Source organism: Girardinichthys multiradiatus, chromosome 7 (genome assembly GCF_021462225.1).
Source record: "Girardinichthys multiradiatus isolate DD_20200921_A chromosome 7, DD_fGirMul_XY1, whole genome shotgun sequence".
NCBI classification, from domain to species: Eukaryota; Metazoa; Chordata; class Actinopteri; order Cyprinodontiformes; family Goodeidae; genus Girardinichthys; species Girardinichthys multiradiatus.
Genome location: NC_061800.1, coordinates 3,612,697 through 3,637,229, shown reverse-complemented (window position 1 = coordinate 3,637,229; position 24,533 = coordinate 3,612,697). Strand labels below are relative to the sequence as shown.

The 24,533-nt window shown below is 43.2% G+C and overlaps 2 protein-coding genes across 5 annotated transcripts in view; one reads left to right on the top strand and one right to left on the bottom strand.

Moving 5' to 3' along the window:
- Positions 1 to 1,090: 1,090 nt before the first annotated feature.
- Positions 1,091 to 2,174, bottom strand: LOC124871869 (trace amine-associated receptor 13c-like). Its single transcript, XM_047371478.1, has 2 exons — positions 2,005 to 2,174; positions 1,091 to 1,901 (listed from the first exon to the last, which is right to left on the bottom strand). The coding sequence occupies exons 1-2, from the start codon at positions 2,172 to 2,174 to the stop codon at positions 1,091 to 1,093; spliced, it is 981 nt and encodes a 326-aa protein (XP_047227434.1).
- Positions 2,175 to 16,376: 14,202 nt separating this feature from the next.
- Positions 16,377 to 24,533, top strand: part of LOC124871995 (trace amine-associated receptor 13c-like) — a 28,650-nt gene continuing 20,493 nt past the window's right edge. For 2 of the 4 annotated variants that reach the window (XM_047371649.1, XM_047371652.1), the window contains exon 1: positions 16,857 to 17,250. Coding sequence is in view for 1 of the 4 variants with exons in the window: in XM_047371652.1 (XP_047227608.1) it covers positions 17,032 to 17,250 (219 nt within the window). In the remaining 3 variants the exon portion in view is untranslated. The other 2 variants (XM_047371648.1, XM_047371650.1) reach the window with 2 other exon arrangements.

Genomic DNA, 24,533 nt, shown 5'->3' with positions numbered 1-24,533 from the left:
TGACTCCGGTACACTTTGCTCTCTGGTTTTTGTTTTTTGCATTAAAGAATATACATATATACAATATACAAATATACACATATATAAATATATACATTTTCTCCATGGCTGCTTTCATCATACGATTATCCACAGAAACAATCCTAGTTTTTACGGATAGAATTTCTTTATGTTTCACTGTTGTGTGTTGCTGAACGTAGCGCTCTTTACCTAAGGTAGAGAGGATATAACAGGTTAACTTGTGCTACACCCAATGTGATTTCACCACAAATATATACCACAAACAGCCATGCTTTCTAAAAACAAATCAGCAACCAGGAAACGTTTTAACTTTTTGAACAATAAAATCGCACATTGAAACTACCCTACTCAGTTATCAGTGACAAAGCCTTCTTTGGCATAACAGCAGTCGAAGCCTAATTATAAAAGCTGTTTGCATGTCTCAACTGCTAGTTTTGATGATTTATATTTTGCATCAAGCTACTTAATAGCTTTTCAAAAACATTTAAAACAATATTTCACAAAAATCCTTGTCTTATACTACCACTCCATAACAACAGAATATCCATGTTATACAGCATTGGACTAATAAAAGCATACAAGACAGTGCATATGCTTTTTTTTTACTTCAAGAGTGAGCAGAAACATGTATTTTTATTTCCTAAACAAAATGATATGTTAAACTTTCACCAAAATGTTTTTTTCTTTTTTCTTTACTGCTAACTGCTTATAAAAATAAAAACTCTAAGCTTCATGACTTTCACATGGTGCAGAAAATAAAAAACTAGTCGCAATATTAAGTTAGGAACTTTTTGTATCTGGATACTGGCTTTGATATACTGATATCTGTGAGTGATGAGTTTATAGATTTCAGATTATACCTTTCTAAAATTGGTCATTTATGTTCACTTATTTGGGAAAATGCTAAATCTGCAACTGGTCTATACCGACAGCGGTAGAACACACTTCTCGTAATGATAGAATTGTTAATATTTTATGGGGCATTTACTAGGGAATGTCAATATCAAGAAGAGTTTCTTAATATCCGGATTTTGTACATTTCAATCTCATTTTAGTATATCTATGCTCTTCAAATTATATTGGTTTCACATGAGCCAGGCTTCAGGATCTGCAGTGTAATAATTAATTTCAGAGATTTCCTAAACCAGGGGTAAAATAGTGCATAGATTAGAGGGTTCAGGGTGGAATTAAAATAATACAGAAGAAATATCACAGATGAAGCACTTACTGCAGTATCTTCTGCAATTAGTATAACACAGAAATATGGGCAGATACATATCAGAAACACGACTACAACAATCCCGAGGATAACAGCTGCCTTAATTTCAGATTTCATTGCTGTGACTCTCACTGAACCCTGAAGTGAGATTGCTGCAACCTGAGACTGCATGACCCGAGCTTGAGACACAACCACTACAAACACTCTCATATACAGAATAATTATCACAGTGACAGGACCAATGAAGGAAAACAAAAGGTCAAAAATGTCTCCAATATAATCAACACCAACTGCACACTCTCCAGAGCAGGAATTATATCTGCCTGGCTTTTGCAGGTTATTTCTCAGCAGTAGACTGTGAAAAAGAACAGAGGAAATCCAACAAATTATGGCCCAAATTGTTGCTCTTTCTGCAGTGACTTTACTTGTGTAATATAAGGGCTGACAAATGGCTATGTAGCGGTCAACAGAAATAAGCACCATAGTTCCTATTGAGGCAGAAGTGATTGCATAATCTGAAACTAGGTAGAGGGCACACATAATGTCCCCAAGATACCAGCAGCCATCTATCAGCATTATCTGAAATACAATGAGGAATCCCACCAAGCAATCTGAAACAGCCAAGGAGAGCAGGAGGATGTTGGTGGGGCTGTGGAGCTTCCTACAGAAATTAGAAAGCAATACATATACATTAGCAACATTTTTAATTTAACGAGGTAGGTTCAGTTCATGTTAATTTTTAAACAGTTAAATATTTGAATTACTTAAAATGGCAGACAGAGACAACAACCAGTAAGTTAAAAATCACAGTAAGAAGAGAGATCGAGGATAGTGTAACATAAATAAGCATGGATACTGAAGGAAGACGCATTGTCTTCCTGCAGGATGAGTTGAGGTGTGGATAGCAGAGTTCATGTTCTTCAACTGTTTGCATTTTAGAAAGATACTGTACAAAGGGAGATGAGAAGACACTGAACACCACCAGCTTTCTATCAGAAACTAATTTACGTGTCTCTCTTCCTGGGGTGATGCGGAGGCTGGATTGTAATATTTGGTCCATGCCCACTGGGACAGCTTATCAAATGTGCCAAGTTTGTGCACAAAAACAAGAACTTCGTCTCCGGTACACTTTGCTCTCAGTGAAGATTTTTTTTTATATATATAATAAATGGAAATAAAAAAATATATTTTAAACATATATAAACAAGAGACTGTACTGTATTTTGTAGGATTCGACCAAGTATGCAAGGTGTTGTTGTGGAACTCTAACTGTCAAGTGTTCATCAGAGAAACAGCCTGGGGGAAAAAACTGTCTCTGTTGCAGCTGGTTTTGGCAAACAATACTCTGTTGCGCCGACCTGAAGATAAAAGCCTAAACAGTTTATGCGAGGGGTGTCTGGGGTCTGCAGAGATGTTAGCTGCCCTTTTCTTAAATTTAGACCTGTATATGTCCTGGATGGAGGGAAGGTTGGCCCTGATGATTCTCTTTGTAGACCTACGGGGTTTGGACAATGAAAGTGAAACACCTGTCATTTTAGTGTGGGAGGTTTCATGGCTAAACTGGACCAGCCTGGTAGCCAGTCTTCATTGCCCAAATCACGGCAGAATTAAATGTGCACTTCAACTCTCCTGTTTCCACCAGAACTGTCCATCGGAAGCTCCACAGGGTCAATATACACGGCCGGGCGCCTGTAGTTGATGTCCCGGAGGCTGATTCGTCCCCCGACGCGGAGCAGTAGGTCCTAAAAGGGTTGTCGGCCATTGGCCACGCGAATTGCTGGTGAAATGTCAGGTGAGCGACAGCACACGAATGAGGCGAACAATTTGCTGAAATCGCGGTCGGTCTGAACGACTAAGACGACTCTAGGATAAATATTGAACAAACACTGATGTGATCTACATTATCCTTTCAAACAGTACATTTAGTACCAGTACCAGATGCTTCAAAAGCATCAATATTAATACCTCTAACAGCTTAATGTTTTATGCTCCTCAGGTGTTTGAGTTTTTGGGTTTCTTTGTGTCTATTTTCTCCATGTTCTTTATGTTCTCTTAGTTCTTGTATTCTTCAGTTCATTTTCATGTGATCATTATTCATTAATTCATTAATCATCCTCTTCGCTACATTCTCACACTACTCTCCAATTTTGCATTATTTGCTGTGATATCAGCTTTTAACTTTGTTCTCTCTCTTTTCTCTTCCTAGAAGCTACACCTGGCCTTACTCTGTGTCTACCTGTGACACCTTTCTGGAGAGGGGCATCGTCCAAGCTTCTGCTGGCAACAACTTAATGCTCACCCTCTACCGATGATCCACATGGCCCTGTCTTTCAGTGTTTAACCCTTTCTCTCTCCTAGACATGGCAATTGACTGAGATTTTACTGTGACTAACTCTATGTGCTCTCTTTCAGATTCTAACCTTGAAAGTTGGCTCAGAGTTTATCTGTTCTTTCTTTCTAGGTGAAACGACTAAAGGAGCTACATCCATTAACATTTACTTCTCTTTCCCATAGAAAGTACTCCTGGATCAGTGCTTCTTTGTTCTCTTGTCTCCCTCTCTAAGCTCCCTGCTTTCGCTCTGCCTCAGGTGTTTCTCATTATAACCTGATTGACTCACCTGCAGCCTAATGGCATTCTTCTCACTTCTCTGTATGTAAGCTCTCTTAGTCTCATTCTTCTCTGCTGGATCCTTGACTCACCTGCAGCCTAATGGCAATCTTCTCACTTCTCAGTATAAAACCTCTCTTAGTGCACGGTGCTGGTGGTGTAGGGGTTAGCGCGCGACCACACATATAGGAGCAATAGTCCTTGAAGCGGCCGTCCTGTGTTCGAGTCCTGGACCCAGCGACCTTTGCCAAATGTCTCCCCCTATCTTTTCCCGTCCTTCCTGTCTGCCTACTATCAAAAATAAAGGCCTCTAGTGCCAAAAAAACTTTATAAAAAAAAACCTCTCAGTCTCATTCTTGCTCTGCTTCATCTTTCTGTTTCTCTGCCTTGTGGACCAACACCAGCAGCTGACACAGCACCCCAGACCATCACTGACTGTGGGTACTTGACACTGGATTTCTGGCATTTTGGCATTTCCTTCTCCCCAGTCTTCCTCCAGACTCTGGCACCTTGATTTCCGAATGACATGCAGAATTTGCTGTCATCCGAAAAAAGTACTTTGGACCACTGAGCAACAGTCCAGTGCTGCTTCTCTGTAGCCCAGGTCAGGTGCTTCTGCCGCTGTTTCTGGTTCAAAAGTGGCTTGACCTGGGGAATGCGGCACCTGTAGCCCATTTCCTGCACACGCCTCTGCACGGTGGCTCTGGATGTTTCTACTCCAGACTCAGTCCACTGCTTCCGCAGGTCCCCCAAGGTCAGGAATCGGCCCTTCTCCACAATCTTCCTCGGGGTCCGGTCACCTCTTCTCGTTGTGCAGCGTTTTCTGCCACACTTTTTCCTTCCCACAGACTTCCTACTGAGGTGCCTTGATACAGCAATCTGGGAACAGCCTATTCGTTCAGAAATTTCTTTCTGTGTCTTACCCTCTTGCTTGAGGGTGTCAATAGTGGCCTTCTGGACAGCAATCAGGTCGGCAGTCTTACCCATGATTGGGGTTTTGAGTGATGAACCAGGCTGGGAGTTTTAAAGGCCTCAGGAATCTTTTGCAGGTGTTTAGAGTTAACTCGTTGATTCAGATGATTAGGTTCATAGCTCGTTTAGAGACCCTTTTAATGATATGCTAATTTTGTGAAATGGGAATTTTGGGTTTTCATGAGCTGTATGCCAAAATCATCCGTATTAAGACAATAAAAGACCTGAAATATGTCAGTTAGTGTGCAATGAATCTAAAATATATGAATGTTAAATTTTCATCATGACATTATGGAAAATAATGAACTTTATCACAATATGCTAATATTTTGAGAAGAACCTGTATATGAAGTTTTGTGTAGACAGCACCACCCCCACCAGAACTGTGAGATGCTTCCCCAGTAACATACCCTGGATCACCAGTGACATGAAGGACCTTCTTTATAAGAAAACAAGATCCTTCAGAGAGAGAGACAGGGAATCATTGAGTAGTGTACAGAAGCAACTTAAAGTCAAGATAAGAGACAGAAAGGAGGTGTATAAGAATAAGCTAGAGAGTAAGCTCCAGCAAAACAATATCAAAGATGTGTGGTCAGGTATGAAGAAGATCACAGGCTTCAAGCAGAAGGATGATCAGACCGATGGATGTCTGTACAGAGCCAATGAACTAATCAAATTCCTTAGTAGGTTCAGTTCAGAAACAAGTTCAGCATCCTCTGTTGACCCACAGCTTTCCTGTCACACCTCAAATGTTTTATCTTAAACCTGTTGGGATTATGAATCTGAGAATATTAATTAATATTTAATATTAATGTTTTAATATTTTATCAAATAATATTTCGGTCTGTTAAGGGTTGTCCTGTGAATACCAGCCCAGTAAGGAGATGGTATTAGGACAAAATAGAAAGGTGTGAGATTAGCTCTCACATTATTGAACAGCAAAACTCTGCTCTTACTGGTGCAATGTGCAATCAATGAAGACTAGCTACCAGGCTGGTCCAATTTAGCCATGAAACCTCCCACACTAAAATGACAGGTGTTTCAGTTTCATTGTCCAACCCCTGTATATATATAGATAGATATATGATCATTATATACATGTATATACACATACATATACATATTAGTTTTAAGCCCAACACTGATTATTTTTGACATCAGTCTAGCCGATACTCTATATGTGCTGCCAATACTTTTGGGACATTTTTGGGCCGATTTTTCTTTTTCTACCTCCATTTACATGATAGAAATGACATAATGATAACAAATGTTACACAAGTCGCAATTTTAACAAAAAGAAACATTTGTTATCCAAACAAAACCTATAACAATGTATAGCAAACAAGGAAGAACATTTAAATATATAACAATAAAAACAATCTTAACACTTTAATGTTTATGCGCTTGAGGCAGCATGAGGCCTTTGTAGTGCATATTACTTTCCTTAGACCTTTGGTATAGCAATATAAAAAAAATGAACTGTAGTGTTTTTTTTCACTATTAGGCCTAAGGAAACTGTCAAAGACGGATACACAGAGAGAGGGAGATGAACACACACAGACACACACACACACACACAGAGAGAGCGATATTGATGATGATGAACAATATGTAATGTTGCAATGTATGTTCAGATCCGACCCACCACTATGGGTGAACAAGGGCTATGTAGTTAAGTAAGCCGGAGAACAGGCCAATGTCCACTGTTGAAGTACCCCTTTAAAGGGGCCTTCTGCGCGTTCGTTTATTCACCGTAACCTGGAGGAATTCACAACACATTAGAATAAATCACACGGAGACAGCTGTATGTCATTCAAAAATACCTGGGCCCAGTGAGAGAAGCTCATGTAGGTAGGATACACCGAGACTTCTTCTGACTCTCCCGACTGGGCTCATCTCTTTTATTAAAACACACACGAAAAATGGGCAGCGCCCTTGTTTACAATATTTTCTACACATAGTCACGTACTCATTGTTCCGGCAGACAATATTTAGACAGGCATTGTCCACCAGCTGCATCCCGTATCTACTGATATAAGCAGGGAGTAACACTTATCACCAATTTTCACACACACAGGCAGTTTTCAGTTATTTTCCACTTCACCATACCCCTGTGAAAAATACTTCTGCAGACCACACAATACATAATGTCTTATACTAACACATGTTACACATTTTATTTCCCACACTGGTTATGGACATAGTAATAATAATGATGCACACACAATATATCTCCACACCACCAATAGAGTTTGTGCTTGAGTCATTTTGAATAAATGCCTGCGTCGTTAGGCCAGAGCAAAAACTATGGACTCCTTGTTTTTATGAAGAAACCACTGTCAAGGCTCTGTAGACCTGGCGGCGGCCGGCTGAGGCTCTGTAGACCCGACGACGGCCGGCTGAGGCTCTGTAGATCCGGCGACGGCCGGCTGAGGCTCTGTAGATCCGGCGACGGCCGGCTGAGGCTCTGTAGATCCGGCGGCGGCCGGCTGAGGCTCTGTAGATCCGGCGGCGGCCGGCTGAGGCTCTGTAGATCCGGCGGCAGCCAGCTGAGGCTCTGTAGATCCGGCGACGGCCGGCTGAGTCTCTGTAGATCCGGCGGCGGCCGGCTGAGGCTCTGTATATCCGGCGACGGCCGGCTGAGGCTCTGTAGGCTTAGCTCCATGCTGTGAGTCCAGAGGCATGGCTGCCTTAACGGCCACGAGAAGAGGATCGAAGGGACCTCCAGCGGAGAGTGGAGCTGGAGCGTCTAGCCATCCCTCTGCAAGAAACTCATCTAGTAAGATAGTGTGCACGTCAACCAGATCCTGAGGATTGCTAATCAAGTGAGGAACACACTCTAGGCAACGTGACTTCATAAGTTCCTTCTTGATCTCCTGCAACCCGGCCTGAACCCATGGCGGAGCAGGAGGTCGCACCGACGACCGGAGACCAGCAGAGGGCATGACGAGCTCAGGTGCTGCTACTGCTGCTGCTACTGCTGCAGACGTAGCAAGCTCAGGCGCTACTGTTGCTGAAGCTGTGGACGTGACGAGCTCAGGCGTTGCTGCTGCTGCGGACGTGAAGAGCTCAGGCGTTGCTGCTGCTGCAGGTGCTACTGCGGACGTGAAGAGCTCAGGCGCTACTGTTGCTGCAGCAGTGGACGTGACAAGCTCAGGCGTTGCTGCTGCTGCATACTGCTTGCGGCGCCGGCGACATCTCCGACGAGATGGGGCAGGCTCCGAACTGGGAGAGTGCGCTGCAGGCAACTCTGGCTCCAAAAACGAGGAGGAAAAGTAGACTGGAGCTAGTGACTTACTCCGGGGATGAGGAGAGGGTCTGTGACGCAGCGGACCGTTACCCGGAAGAGGCCTAGCCAGTCTTGTGCCCCAAAACGGTGACCGCTGCTCTCTCTCCTCCTGATCCTGACGTGCGCTCTTCTCCGCGGCACGTCGGAAATACTCAAACAAGGTAATCATCTCTGGTTCTGCTTGGTCCTCTTTTTGGCTGGTTCCTAATGTCGGGGGAGGACTGTGGGTCGGACCAAAGCGCAGACAAGAGCTCGGTAGCCGCATCATAGTTACTTCCTTGTTTATTCATAAAAGTCCAAAAGGTAACAAAACACACTGCAGGGATGAAACAAGGACTAGATCAAAAACTTGCGCAAACCTGCAGGAACTCATAGCAAGGCATAGCATAGTCCAAACGAAGCATAGGTATCCAAAGCATAGCATAAACGAAGCATGAACAAAGCATAGACATAGAAACGTAGCATAGAAACGTAGCATAAACGAAGCATAGACATCACCGACATAGAAACAAGGAACCAGCGACGAACTAAACAAACAGAACAACTAATATACACAGAGCACAGAGAGGGTTACAAAAGGCAGGTAATCAAAGAAACAGGGAACAGGTGTGACAAGGAACAGGTGAAACAAATACAAAGGCTGAGGATGGGTGAAAGGACTGAAACAGAAAACACAAACTAAGCAAGAGAATAAATCAGGGGAAGAAATAAAGAACTAGAATAACTATGAAGTAAAGTAAACAGAGAAACTAGAGGTTAACATAGAAACAATAACTTAAGAAATAAACAAAGAGCCATAAGGAGAATCAAAATTACAAAATAAACCAACAAGTCCAAAATGTCACTCCATGACAACCACACTTAAACATGGTGGCAGTGGCAGTGGATTCTTGCCCAAGCTTTGAGTGGTTTGCTGCGGAGCCATCGGACATCAACTGCTAACGGTTAGCCAATCTTTGCCACTGGGAAAAAATTGTGTTTAGCCAGCTAACATTAACAATCAGCTGTCAGACTACATTTTGACATAGGTTTATGTAAAGTTAAATGCTGAATGCATAATGATTGGAATTGTTTTCATGTGCATAAATGATTCTCCATGTCAACACGCACACACTGACTGTTCCTATAGGCTTAACGTTGACGTGGTAATTTCAGTGGCAGAGCAAAAGAGAAAGTAAAAAACACACCGCTCTGTTAACTTCTCAGCCCATTCACCAGAGAGAAAAGGAGACACGCCTTGGTTCCATCACGGTAACAGTGAGAGAGAGACTTACTTTCAAAGTGCAGATACAGCTAAATTAGACATTTAAACATACATTAAAATTTGAAAACTTTTTCTTGTTGCCGTTGCCACTCATTCCGCTGCTCTCTGCCAGGGAGGAGGCAGCAATGCACGCGCTTCACGTGATCTCAAGGCATAGCTGAATGCAGCTAATGGAGTGGCGAACACATGCACGTAACGGCATTGCCGATAAAAGAGAAAGACGCAAACATCGGCCTAAAACATCAGCCAGCCAACCTGTAGGTCGACCTCTAATACATATACATACATATATATACGACACACATGTATACACACACACACATATGTATATATATATATATATATACAGTACAGACCAAAAGTTTGGACATACCTTCTCATTCAAACAGTTTTCTTTATTTTCATGACTATGTATATTGCAGCTTCACACTGAAGGCATCAAAGCTATGAATTAACACATGTGGAATTATATACTGAACAAAAAAGTGTGAAACAACTGAAAATATGTCTTATATTCTAGGTTCTTCAAAGTAGCCACATTTTGCTTTGATTACTGCTCTGCACACTCTTGGCATTCTGTTGATGAGCTTCAAGAGGTAGTCACCTGAAATGGTTTTCACTTCACAGGTGTGCCCTGTCACGTTTAATAAGTGGGATTTCAAGCCTTATAAATGGGGTTGGATCCATCAGTTGTGTTGTGCAGGAGGTGGATACAGTACACAGCTGACAGTTTTGAAGGAGTTCCCAGAGATGCTTAGCACTTGTTGGCCCTTTTGCCTTCACTCTGCGGTCCAGCTCACCCCAAACCATCTCGATTGGGTTCAGGTCCGGTGACTGTGGAGGCCAGGTCATCTGGCGCAGCACCCCATCACTCTCCTTCTTGGTCAAATAGCCCTTACACAGCCTGGAGGTGTGTTTGGGATCATTGTCCTGTTGAAAAATAAATGATGGTCCAACTAAACGCAAACCGGATGGAATAGCATAGCATTGCAAGATGCTGTGGTAGCCATGCTGGTTCAGTGTGCCTTCAATTTTGAATAAATCCCCAACAGTGTCACCAGCAAAGCACCCCCACACCATCACAGCTCCGCCTCCATGCTTCACGGTGGGAACCAGGCATGTAGTGTCCATCCGTTCATCTCTTCTGTGCCACACAAAGACACGGTGGTTGGAATCAAAGATCTCAAACTTGGAATCATCAGACCATCAGACAGTTGTTCTAGAGATGCGTCTGCTGCTAGAACTCTGTGTGGCATTGACCTGTTCTCTAATCTGAGCTGCTGTTAACCTGCGATTTCTGAGGCTGGTGACTTGGATGAATTTATCGTCCACAGCAGAGGTGACTCTTGGTCTTCCTTTCCTGGAGCGGTCCTCATGTGAGCCAGTTTCTTTGTAGCGCTTGATGGTTTTTGTGACTGCACTGGGGGACACTTTCAAAGTTTTCCCAGTTGTTCAGACTGACTGACCTTCATTTCTTAAAGTAATGATGGCCACTCGTTTTTCTTTACTTAGCTGCTTTTTTCTTGCCATAATACAATTCTAACAATTCAATTTCAATTCAATTCAGTTTTATTTATATAGCGCCAATTCACAACACATTTTGTCTCAAGGCACTTCACAACAGTCAGGTACATACATTCCAATTAATCCTAACAATTGAACCCAGTCTATTCAGTAGGATTATCAGCTGTGTACTGTATCCGCCTCCTACACAACTCCTACACAACACAACTGATGGTCCAAACCCCATTTATAAGGCTTGAAATCCCACTTATTAAACCTGACAGGGCACACCTGTGAAGTGAAAACCATTTCAGGTGACTACCTCTTGATGCTCATCAACAGAATGCGTAATCAAGAGTGTGCGTAGCAGTAATCAAAGCAAAAGGTGGCTACATTGAAGAACCTAGAATATAAGACATATTTTCAGTTGTTTCACACTTTTTTGTTCAGTATATACAGGGGTTGGAAAATGAAACTGAAACACCTGTCATTTTAGTGTGGGAGATTTCATGGCTAAATTGGACCAGCCTGGTAGCCAGTCTTCATTGATTGCACATTGCACCAGTAAGAGCAGAGTGTGAAGGTTCAATTAGCAGGGTAAGAGCACAGTTTTGCTCAAAATATTGAAATGCACACAACATTATGGGTGACATACCAGAGTTCAAAAAAGGACAAATTGTTGGTGCACGTCTTGCTGGCGCATCTGTGACCAAGACAGCAAGTCTTTGTGATGTATCAAGAGCCACGGTATCCAGGGTAATGTCAGCATACCACCAAGAAGGACAAACCACATCCAACAGGATTAACAGTGGACGCAAGAGGAAGCTGTCTGAAAGGGATGTTCAGGTGCTAACCCGGATTGTATCCAAAAAACATAAAACCATGGCTGCCCAAATCACTGCAGAATTAAATGTGCACCTCAACTCTCCTTTTTCCACCAGAACTGTCCGTCGGGAGCTCCACAAGGTCAATATACATGGCCGGGCTGCCCAGAGTGAAACATGGGGGTGGATCAGTGATGGTTTGGGCTGCCATTTCATGGCATTCCCTCGGCCCAATACTTGTGCTAGATGGGCGCGTCACTGCCAAGGACTACCGAACCATTCTTGAGGACCATGTACATCCAATGGTTCAAACATTGTATCCTGAAGGCGGTGCTGTGTATCAGGATGACAATGCACCAATACCCACAGCAAGACTGGTGAAAGATTGGTTTGATGAACATGAAAGTGAAGTTGAACATCTCCCACGGCCTGCACAGTCGCCAGATCTAAATATTATTGAGCCACTTTGGGGTGTTTTGAAGGAGCGAGTCAGGGAACGTTTTCCTCCACCAGTATCACGTACTGACCTGGCCACTATCCTGCAAGAAGAATGGCTTAAAATCCCTCTGATCACTGTGCAGGACTTGTATATGTCATTCCCAAGACGAATTGACGCTGTATTGGCCGCAAAAAGAGCCCTTACACCATACTAATAAATTATTGTGGTCTAAAACCAGGTGTTTCAGTTTCATTGTCCAACCCCTGTATGTGGAAGCGTGAAGCTCTGTTTAACTAGATCAAAAAAGTGTTATTAGTGTCTTTACCATAATAAAACGAACTCTGTGATAAATTCACTTTGAGTGGAGACATGCAAGCTGTCTGTCTGGAAAAACTGATTATATTAGAGAAACGTTGTTGGCGAGAGGAAAGACAAAGGAGCTTGTTATGGCAGGCAGCCAGGAAATCTTGTGACTCTGCCAGGTCAATTTGACCTGAGAGTTTGCATCCAGATAAAGTCATGAGAGTGTTATTATAAAATGTCACGTACGCCAATCTGATGTTTTCCAGATGTTGGGCCGGAGTGTATTCTCGGAAAAAGTAGAGAAAACAATATGCCAAAGAATGTTACGTAAATGAGTATGATGATGTCAATTGACCAGGATGCAATACACACTAATGCTTTGTATCTGTATAAAAACTGCCCCATAAAGACTGAGGGCAGGGTGACTTCTGAAATTTTTGATGAAGATGATTCTGTGTGCTTTTTGAAGAATAAAAGTTCCCCTCTCGTAAGGGCTGTTTGATGAGAGAATTCTCTGAGTTTTGTTTTAGTTATTTTAGCTCAATGATCAGACCGCCAGCTCCCAAAAAAATAACCAGTTTGAGCCTTTTCTTAAACACACTCATGCTTGGACTTTGTTTCAGCACTTTATGGAGTTTACTTCAAACCCTCACGCCACTGACTGAAATGCACATTCTCTGAAGTTGAGGTTTTCCGTGTAATCATAGCCCCCCACGCTATCAGTGAACAATTTTTTAATATTTTCTGGTAGTTATTTCTAGCTTTATATAGCTTTATATCAGCAGTGTATATCTGCTATATAGCTTTATATCAGCTGTGCTGTTTGAAATTCTACCAGATCTGGGAGTTTGAGGAGGCACGGCTCTAAAAATAATAAATTGGTATGGTCATGGAAACTTGCCTTATGAACCATTCTCACGGTTCATTTTTGTAATGTGCATAATGGTTGCAGCAAGGTCTTATAGGTGTTGCCCCATACTTCAACACAATAACTTAAATAAGCCAAAATAAGTTAACAGTATAGAATGTGAAGAGCAGCATGATTTAGAATATGCTTTGCTTTGCTGAGAACGCCGATACTTCTGGATATTTTAGATTGAATGTTTCCAGCAAATCTTATGATCTATCATTACTCCCAAAAACTTAATTATATTTACTCTCTCCAAAATCACATAATATTTTAGGATTTGCAAATTTGTTTTGCTTTTGCAGTTTCCAAACAACATAAACTTAGTTTTATCCAAGTTTAATGATCATTTATTAAAATCAAACTATATCTTTAGTTGACATAACTCTAGGTTGATTTCAGCCAAGACCTGCTGCAACTTATCCCCTGTACAAAAAATATTAGTTTCATCTGCAAACAGAACAAATGTTTATATTTTTGAAACTTTACTCGTGTCATTAATATAAAGAATAAAGAGTTTTGGTCCCAATACTGACCCCTCGTGGACACCACAAACAATGTCCAAGCATGATGACTGGCAGTCACCCATTTGTCCAAATTACCTGTTGCTTACATAGCTTTTCATCCAGCATAGGACTGCTCCCCTAATAGCGCTCCAATTTCTTGATTATTATTTTATGATTTATTGTGTCGAATGCTTTTTTGAGATCGATAAATACACCAACAGCAAATTTATTTTTGTCTAAGGAGCTGGTGACTTCCTCTATTAATGCAAGGACTGCCATTGCTGTGGATCTTTGTGATCTAAATCTATATTGACTTTCAGAGAGTTGTATGTTCCTTGGTGAATGTATCCAATCTTCCCACAAATATTTTTTTTCGAATTCCAAATTTTGGAAAATTGTGGAAGCCGAGAAACAGATTACAGATGTAAGTCAGAGGCTGAAAAATTTCCTAATTTCTTTCTTAATTATTGTTATATCAATACCATCACTGTCAGTTGACCATGTGTCTTTGCATTCATTGATAATTTCTAGAATTTCTCTTTCTCCCACTGATGTGAGAAACATTGAATAAGGATTTCTACTAAATAAAAAAATTTTCAGAGCCACAGCTGTTGTAGGATCAGGGATATTTTCTGCCAGTTTAGGTCCCACACTTACAAAATATTTATTGAAATTATAACCACATCTTTACTGAATGGCTTCTACTGCAGACATGACAAGAAGCCATTCACACCTCAAACCATCTCCTCCACATCCCATTCAGGAACAAATTCCTCCCATAAAGTAACCAACCCCATACCTTCAGATCCTCTGCCTGCACTAAAGATCTCCGAGGCTCTTTCTAAACAGGCTCTTTCAGTGCATGAAAACAAAGAAAGCTGGAGAACCTGATAACGTCTCCCCATCATGCCTGAAAACCTGTGCAAATCAACTCGCTCCGATCTTCACCCGGATCTTCAACAAATCACTGGAGAAGTGTGTGGTCCCCTCCTGCCTCAAACGATCCACCATCATCCCAGTACCCAAGAAACCCACCATCCTAGGACTAAATGACTACAGGCCTGTAGCCCTGACGTCTGTGGTCATGAAATCCTTTGAGCGGCTGGTGTTGAACCACCTGAAAGACATCACAGGGCCCCTGCTGAACCCCCTGCAGTTTGCTTACCGAGCAAACAGGTCGGCAGATGATGCTGTTAACTTAGGTCTACACTTCATCCTGCAACACCTTGACCACCCACGGACATACGCCAGGATCCTGTTTGTAGACTTCAGCTCGGCCTTCAACACCATCATATCAGACATCCTCCACCAGAAGCTCACCCCGCTCAACGTCCCAGCCTCCACCTGTCAGTGGATCAACAGCTTCCTGACGGACCGACAGCAACAGGTGAGACTGGGGAGCATCTTCTCCCGAACCATATCAATAAGTACTCGTGCCCCCAGGGGTGTGTTCTATCCCCACTCCTCTTCTCCCTGTACACAAATGACTGCACCTCAGCGGACTCGTCCGTGAAACTCCTTAAGTTTGCAGATGACACCACTGTGATTGGACTGATCCAGGACGGTGATGAGTCTGCATACAGACAGCAGGTGGATCGGCTGGTACACTGGTGTGGTCAAAACTACCTTGAACTAAGCCCACTCAAGACTGTGGAAATGGTGGTGGACTTTCGGATAACACCACCCCCATACACCCCCTCACCATCCTCAACAACACTGTATCAGCCGTCGACCACTTCAGGTTCTTAGGAACCACCATCTCTGAGGACCTGAGATGGTCTTCGCACATAGACACTGTTCGAAAGAAGACCCAGCAGAGACTATACTTCCTGAGGCAACTCAAGAAGTTACACCTTCCACAGGAGCTGCTGGTCATCTTCTACACTGCCATCTTTCAATCCATCCTGTCTTCATCCATCTCAGTGTGGTTTGGCTCATCAACAAAACAGGACTGGTCCAGACTGCAACGAATAATCAGGACTGCAGAGAGAATAACGAAGGCTGACCTTCCCTCCATCCAGGACTTATACTGGGCTAGGGTCAGGAATAGAGCTGCTGAAATCTCTGCAGACCCCACACACCCTGCACATAAACTGTTCAGAGCTTTACCTTCAGGCCGCCGCTACGGAGCACTGTTCACTAAAACCAGCCGCAGCCACAGAGACAGTTTCTTCCCCCAGGCTGTTTCTCTGCTGAACATTCAATAGAGTACAAAACAACAGCATACAGATCTTGCAAATGCACCTTTTTATTTATATGTGTGTATATTGTACATTGTAAATATGTATATTCTGTAATGCAAAAACAAAGCCAAAGAGCAAAGTGTACCGGAGTCAAATTCCTTGTTTGTATGTACAAACTTGGCAATAAAGCTGATTCTGATTCTGAAAATAGCAGTTAATTTAATCTTATATTTTTATATGTATTTTCTTTCTCCCTATGCTATACGAAATGGAGTTTTGACGAAAATTGAACTTGGAAGACTCACCTCCACTTCCGGCTCCGTCTAATTACTCCACCACGTTCTCTGCTCCAACCAATCAGCTCCTGATCCACATTCCTCTTCAGCCAATCATCCCTCCAGGCTTCGCTTTAAAAGACCTTCATATGCAGAATCACCTGCTCTTCAGCTGAGCTTTGATGATCAGCCGCGTCATGTCCGACTATGACTCTGGCGACTTGACCGGTTCCTCGCATTGTTTCGTGACGAATCCTTGCCCTCCTTCCTCCTCTTCCTGTGGTGATATGTAATTAACGGTCTTCCGTAGTGACAGTTTGGACAGAGCATGCGCTGTAAGAGGCTCATGGAATAAACAAGAGTTCACCAAGGCAGCCGAGTTGCAGTGGTCGTCTTTTCCTAATGGAATACTACTGTTCATGACATGGTGTCAGGAGTGGGATGCCTACCAAGTGAGAGATGGCAAAGTTTGGACCACCTGACAGTTTGACTTCACCCGCCTGGCAGCGACCCGTCTTGAGTTTGACTACATGACGGTAATGGCGAAATTTTGTGACTACTTTGTGCCTAAAAGGAACATTATCCACGACAGAGCATGCTTTCACAAGAGGGTGCAGAAAGCTGGAAAATCAGTTGAAGCTTTTATAAGAAGCCTATACGAGCTGGCACAGTATTGTGAGTTCAGAGGGACCAAAGAAAAACAAATCAGAGATAGACTATGATTGGCATTTTGGACCATGATGTTTCTCAAGGGTTACAGCTCGAGCCAGATCTCACACTTGAAAGAGCTATTCAAATTGCACGCCAGAGTGAGCAAATCAAGCTGCAGACCATAAGTCTGTGGGTGGAACATGCTGTGGATGGCATGAGTCATACGAGACGGCAGTTTCAGACTCCTGCTAATAAAAAGAGAATTGGCAGGGAAAACGGCAGCACGGTGAGTTCAAACAACCCATTCCATGTTTTAGCTATAATAGACGACATGGCAAAACACAGCCCTGCCCAGCAAGAAACAAAAAGTGCAGAAAGTGCAATAAAATTGGGCATTTCGAAGTAATCTGAAAAACAAGAATGTTGAAAGAGGTGACTGTGGATGCTGAGAATTTAGCAGATGGTGAAGACATGTTTTTCCTTGGAGCAGTGACTGATACAAAGCCAGCTATAATTGAGCAGTCAGATTCAGAAAATGAGTGGCTTGTTGAGTGTCCCATAAATGGATGTAATGTCAAGTTTAAAATTAACACAGGTGATGTCACAGACTACCTTCCGCAGGCTGCCAAAAAGCATGAAGTTAGTCATGGCGAATAAAATGCCACTTGTTACCACCCCAGGGGGAGAAGTACAGTGTGTGAGCAAATTTCTGGACACCAGTCAGTTTAAAGGACAGAGATACCGGTTCTGTGTCACTGTTATAAAGGGACCTTATGCTCACAACCTGCTGGGGGGCAGGATGGGTTTGGTCAAAAGAATAAACAACATAAATACAGATCTGTTAAGCAATGTTTTTGGGGAGATTGGCTTGCTTAAATGTGAACCTGTTAAAATACTGCTGAAACCAAATGTAGAGCCATACCACGATGTGGTGCTGCTAGACTTTCCCCTCCTCTCCAAAGTTGAGACGGAACTGATGCATATGCTAGACATGGGGGTAATAGAGGAGGTTACACAACCCACAGACTGGCTGGGGCTAAAGTGTTTTCCACTTCAGATGCCTCATGTGGGTTTTGGCAGATCCCGTTAGATGCAAGCAGCAGAAGGTTTACAACTTTTATAACCCCTATTGGTAGATTCTGTCTCCAACAGCTGCCATTTGGAATCACGTCAGCTCCAGAGAGAGTCATCCACACTTTTAACCGGGCACAGGGGTGTCGTTGTAGTGATGGATGACATACAGGTCCTTCTCAAAATATTAGCATATTGTGATAAAGTTCATTATTTTCCATAATGTAATGATGAAAATGTAACATTCATATATTTTAGATTCATTGCACACTAACTGAAACATTTCAGGTCTTTTATTGTCTTAATACGGATGATTGTGGCATACAGCTCATGAAAACCCAAAATTCCTATCTCACAAAATTAGCATATTTCATCCGACCAATAAAAGAAAAGTGTTTTTAATACAAAAAACGTCAACCTTCAAATAATCATGTACAGTTATGCACTCAATACTTGGTCGGGAATCCTTTGGCAGAAATTACTGCTTCAATGCGGCGTGGCATGGAGGCAATCAGCCTGTGGCACTGCTGAGGTCTTATGGAGGCCCAGGATGCTTCGATAGCGGCCTTTAGCTCATCCAGAGTGTTGGGTCTTGAGTCTCTCAAGGTTCTCTTCACAATATCCCACAGATTCTCTATGGGGTTCAGGTCAGGAGAGTTGGCAGGCCAATTGAGCACAGTGATACCATGGTCAGTAAACCATTTACCAGTGGTTTTGGCACTGTGAGCAGATGCCAGGTCGTGCTGAAAAATGAAATCTTCATCTCCATAAAGCTTTTCAGCTGATGGAAGCATGAAGTGCTCCAAATTCTCCTGATAGCTATCTGCATTGACCCTGCCCTTGATAAAACACAGTGGACCAACACCAGCAGCTGACACGGCACCCCAGACCATCACTGACTATGGGTACTTGACACTGGACTTCTGGCATTTTGGCATTTCCTTCTCCCCAGTCTTCCTCCAGACTCTGGCACCTTGATTTCCGAATGACATGCAGAATTTGCTTTCATCCGAAAAAAGTACTTTGGACCACTGAGCAACAGTCCAGTGCTGCTTCTCTATAGCCCAGATCAGGCGCTTCTGCCGCTGTTTCTGGTTGAAAAGTGGCTTGACCTGGGGAATGCGGCACCTGTAGCCCATTTCCTGCACACGCCTGTGCACGGTGGCTCTGGATGTTTCTACTCCAGACTCAGTCCACTGCTTCCGCAGGTCCCCCAAGGTCTGGAATCGGCCCTTCTCCACAATCTTCCTCAGGGTCCGGTCACCTCTCGTGCAGCGTTTTCTGCCACACTTTTTCCTTCCCACAGACTTCCCACTGAGGTGCCTTGATACAGCACTCTGGGAACAGCCTATTCGTTCATAAATTTCTTTCTGTGTCTTACCCTCTTGCTTGAGGGTGTCAATAGTGGCCTTCTGGACAGCAGTCAGGTCGGCAGTCTTACCCATGATTGGAGTTTTGAGTGATGAACCAGGCTGGGAATTTTAAAGGCCTCAGGAATCTTTTGCAGGTGTTTAGAGTTAACTCGTTGATTCAGATGATTAGATTCATAGCTCGTTTAGAGACCCTTTTAATGATATGCTAATTTTGTGAGATAGGAATTTTGGGTTTTCATGAGCTGTATGCTAAAATCATCCGTATTAAGACAATAAAAGACCTGAAATATTTCAGTTAGTGCGCAATGAATCTAAAATATATGAATGTTAAATTTTCATCATGACATTATGGAAAATAATGAACTTTATCACAATATGCTAATATTTTGAGAAGGACCTGTACTTGTTTATGGTGCAACTAAGCAAGAGCATGATAACAGTCTAAATGTTGTTCTGAGAACTATCAAAGATAGTGGGTTGAAGCTGAACAAAGCAAAGTGTCACATCATCAGCGCAGAGGGCATAAAACCAGATCCGACTAAGGTGGAAGTGCTCATGTGGATGCAAAGTCCCACAAATGTGGAGGAACTTCGTCAGGTCCTGGGCCTGATTAACTAACTATGTAGGGAGATTCCTACCAGGGATGTCCACCAAATTGCACTTGATCACCAGGCTGCTAAGAAGTGAGAATAAGTGGATGTGGGGTGATGGACAAGAACAAGCATTCACTGCTGTTAAAGCCATGCTAGCGTCAGCTCCAACACTGGCATATTATGATGCTGTTATCAGTGCTGATGCAAGCAGTTATGGCTTAGGAGCAGCACTTTTGCAGGAACATGTGGATGGATTAAAGCCTGTGCCATTTTGCTCCCGACACTGGCGGTCCGACACTGAAAAGAGATCCTCACAAATTGAGGAAGAGTGTGATTAGTGCAGGGACAGTTTCCGCCTCCAAACAGATCACAAACCACTTGTTCCGCTCATAAACACTTATGACCTAGATAAAGCCGCTCCAAGGTGCTAAAGGTTCCTGATGCGCCTTTTAAGGTTCAACATCGAAGCTAAACATGTTTCAGAGAAGCAACTGGTGGTGGCCGACAGCTTGTACAGGAGACCACAGAGACATGTGGGTGATAAGACAATCGATCACGTAGCAAACTCAGCTGTCTCATCCTAAAACCTCTGTAAAATATGGATGGCTACACAGCATGATGATGAACTTCAACAGATTATAGGTTTTATCAGGAAAGGATGGCTGCCCAGGGTAAAGCTGCCTTCATCTCTGCACCTTTTCTATTCTGCAAGAGCACATCTCTCTGAAACAGATGGCCTTGTGTTATACCAGGACCGGCTGGTTATCCCTGCTGCACGGGAGGGCTGAGGTGTTGGCCGAGTTACATAGTGGACACCAAGGACTAACACGGTGCTGGGAATGTGCAAGGATGGCAGTGTGGTGGCCCAGTATCAGTACTGAGATTAAACGGACTGTGTCATCATGTAAATTTAGCATTGAAAACAAGCCTACTCAGAGACGTGAACCATTACTAACCATACCCCTACCAGAGGGCCCTTGGCAGCGTATAGTTGCGGATCTCTGTGAGTTTGAAAGGCTGGATTACCTAATAGAAACAGATTATTATTCCCGAGACATCGAAACAGCTAGTCCGTCTTCTATGTCCAGCCATGATGTCATTAATTGGCTCAAAGACATGTTTGTGAGATGGGGAATACCAGTAGAATTGGTCAGTGACAACGCTACTCAGTTTAAGCCAGCAGAGTTTCAGGACTTCTGCCAAGAGTATGTATTTATGCACACAACCTCTAGCCCACATTACCCACAGGCAAATGGGGCTGCTGAACGAGCCGTTCAGACTGATAAATGCATCTTGAAGCAGCCTGACCAACATCTTGCCCTGATGTGCTACAGGGCAACCCCAGTGCTGCTACAGGTGTGAGTCTAGCTTTGCTTATGGCTGGAAGAGAGATCAGAACTACATTTCCGATTCTGGAGGAGAAGCTGCAAGCTACTCCAGTAGATAGACAACCGGTCCAGCTGAAGGACAATCAGTCAAAGACAGCTTATTGTTTCTTTTATGACCACTTCCAACACTACAACTTGGTCAGGATGTCAGAATAAAATTGGATGGGGAAAAAGGTTGGAAAACACCACCTAATGTCATCGCTAAATGCAAGGAGCCGTGATCCTATCTGGTGGAGACGGAGAACGGAGCAGTGCTGCGACGAAATCGGAGACATCTGCAGGTCACTCCACAGCCAGCCAACCCACCAGATCAACTGCAGATGCAGTCAGATGGACCTTTGGGGGAGTTAACCAATAATCCTTCACCTGGGGTCAGTTCACACAGAACCCTTGAACAGAGACAATTGAGACCAGTTACTGGCTGTTCTACTGCAAGAGGAGATTTGAGGGTTACGTTCAAGGGTTGCAGTGGTCATCTTTTCCTAATGGAATATTACTATTCATGACATGGTGTCAGGAGTGGGAGTACGTCCAGGGGTTGAGTGGTCAGAGTTCTCTATTCTATGTATGTTAGCTCACTTTTACATATTAGATGTTATTGTTCTGAGTGCACTTTATTTAGTCACAGACATATGGGGTCTGCTCAGGTGTTTTGTATGTTCCATGTTCCATGCATCCATGGGTTGGAGTTATGGAAATGAAAAACTTTGTTATTGATTGCATAGCTCAATAGGAACAGCAACTATTGAGGGCAGAATAATCCCTATGTTGCTGTGGACTGAGGGTAGTCTACCCCAACGTCCTAGAGTTAAGCAATGCTATCTTTCTACTTGTTTGTTACATAACATAAGATGTACACTTGGTGTTAAGCATGTTTGTTTCACTACTGAAAGGGGGAGATGTGGTAATATGTATTTAATGGGATTAAGCAGTGACAGCTTGGACAGAGCCTGCGCTGTAAGAGGCTCACTGAATAAACCGAGAGCTCACCAAGGCAGCAGAGTTGCAGTGGTCGTCTTTTTCTAATGGAATATTACTAATTATGACACTTCCGCTCGTAGGAGCGTTTGCCTAGCCTCCTGCCTTGATGGCCCCTTTTCCCGAGTCTCAGCTCTGGGCAAGTGGAAAGCGCCTCCTTTTGCCAAAGGAGGAAGGCCGGCCGTCTTTGAGTTTGTTACGTACGCATAACAAACTACCCCCCTTTCTCCCTCTGCTCCAGAGAAGACGACACCAAGTAATCCTGTTTTGTTTTGATTCTATTAGAAATAGCTTGGGCAGTATAGAGTAGGATTTTAGGATGATTTAGAATCACCACATATAGTCCAATGTGTTCTAAGTTGTATGTGCATGCAATGTCTTACTGAAGTTTTGATTGCTGTTGGACTCTGAAAGCCGCCACGCTTTGAAGCTGTGTGTGTCTCACTGTGTTTGAACACCTGAGCGCAGACTCAGGTGAACTTAAACTTGGACTGCTAGAATCTCATGATGGAATACTCACTATTCCATTGTCTTCACTCTTCGTGTTTTTCCACTGGTTGCCGCCTAAAAGTTTTATGACCCTTTGTGTTCCACTGAGCTCCAACTTTGGGGGTTTTATGACTGCAGCCTGGTGGAGGTCGCTCCCAAAGCTTTGCTCAGTACCATATTTTCTCTTGTTTTGCCTTAACTGCTGGTTTGACTTCATACTCACTCAATGTTGTTTTATCTTTGTTGGGACCCACAGCCATGATTACAACATGAAAGGCCAGTACAGACTTTCCAGGAACTTTCAAAATAAATTACATTTAACCGACTTCCAGCACAACATCAGAAGTGGAAGGGGGGTAACAGCCGACTTCCCATGATGTCACTGCCCATATAAAACCCCCACTTCTCCCACAAGTCTTTCTCTTTTACACGGGTCACACAGGGACCTGGACAGAGAGACCCAGCGTGCTAATGTCTCTTTGCTGGCAAACAGACATAATCTCTTCAACTGGATCCGAAAGTGTCATACAATCATCGATCATATGCACTAAGATAAGTACAAATGAATCACTGTCTGTGTATCCGGTACATTCATTCATGAACGGGAATTAAGGTACAAGCCTGGCTTGACTTTCTCTCTGAGGCCTGTAGAAGCAAACTGTGTTCCAGAGAATTCCCTGCAGAGACGCTGTCTCTATGAAGCCGAGTGGAGCGGTTTTCCCAGTCTGGAAAGAGGACAACAGAGACTGTACACTGTGGTAACGTGCAGCTTGGTCGGCCCGACAGCGAACCGCCCCCCCTTAACAGCGAAGCTAACCTTTGTTCAAAGTGGATGTTTCTTCAAACTTCGTTGTTGCCCGGACAACTCCTCGGCATGGTTCATACGAGGTTAGGTTTTGGGCAGAGTAATAGAGAGAGATGTAGGGTGAAATGATCTGAACGTTTTCATTTTATGAAGTTTGGTTTTGTTTGTGTTGAACTTAGCTATCTTAGTGCTAGCAGGTGTTGAGAATTAAAATCATGCACTTTCATGATATTAGTTTAGTTTGCATGTGGAAACATTAAACTGAGATTTAACATGAGTGAGCCTTGAGGAGAGATCACAGATCACAGCAGGAGTCGAGATGGAGCAGGGGTGAAACAGAGGTTGGGAGGTTCTCGGCAGCTGCAAGCAGTAAAAGCTGGCTGTAGGGACAATAAAGTAATAAATGGCCATTTTTGGGCATGGTATAGATACCACAAGGAAGCTTGGCTGATTTACAACACCAGACTGCAAAAAGGGGAAGGCACAGTCAGCAAGCTTTGAAGTCAATGGTATAAAGATGTGCTGGAACTTCTAATGGCAGAGACATCTGGGTAAAGACAGCCATGCTTTGCTGAAATCTGCGATCTCTCTCCATAAGGCCTCATGTAATTTTCTTTCTTTGTGTTGTTTTGTATATTCATTTTACATTAGAAATCATTGGACTTATTATCTTCCAAATTAAACTTGCATTAATCTTAATTTCCTGCTCTTCATCTGTTCTTTCTCACGATATCCTGACTGGGTGAGGTTGAGGCCGCAAGGATATCAGTGATAGCATTATTTTACCTCAACAATTTGGTCCCGTGACCCGGATGTCGTGAGCATAACCGAAGGAGATCGCATCATCAGCGGGGATGAAGGTAAGTGGTTTT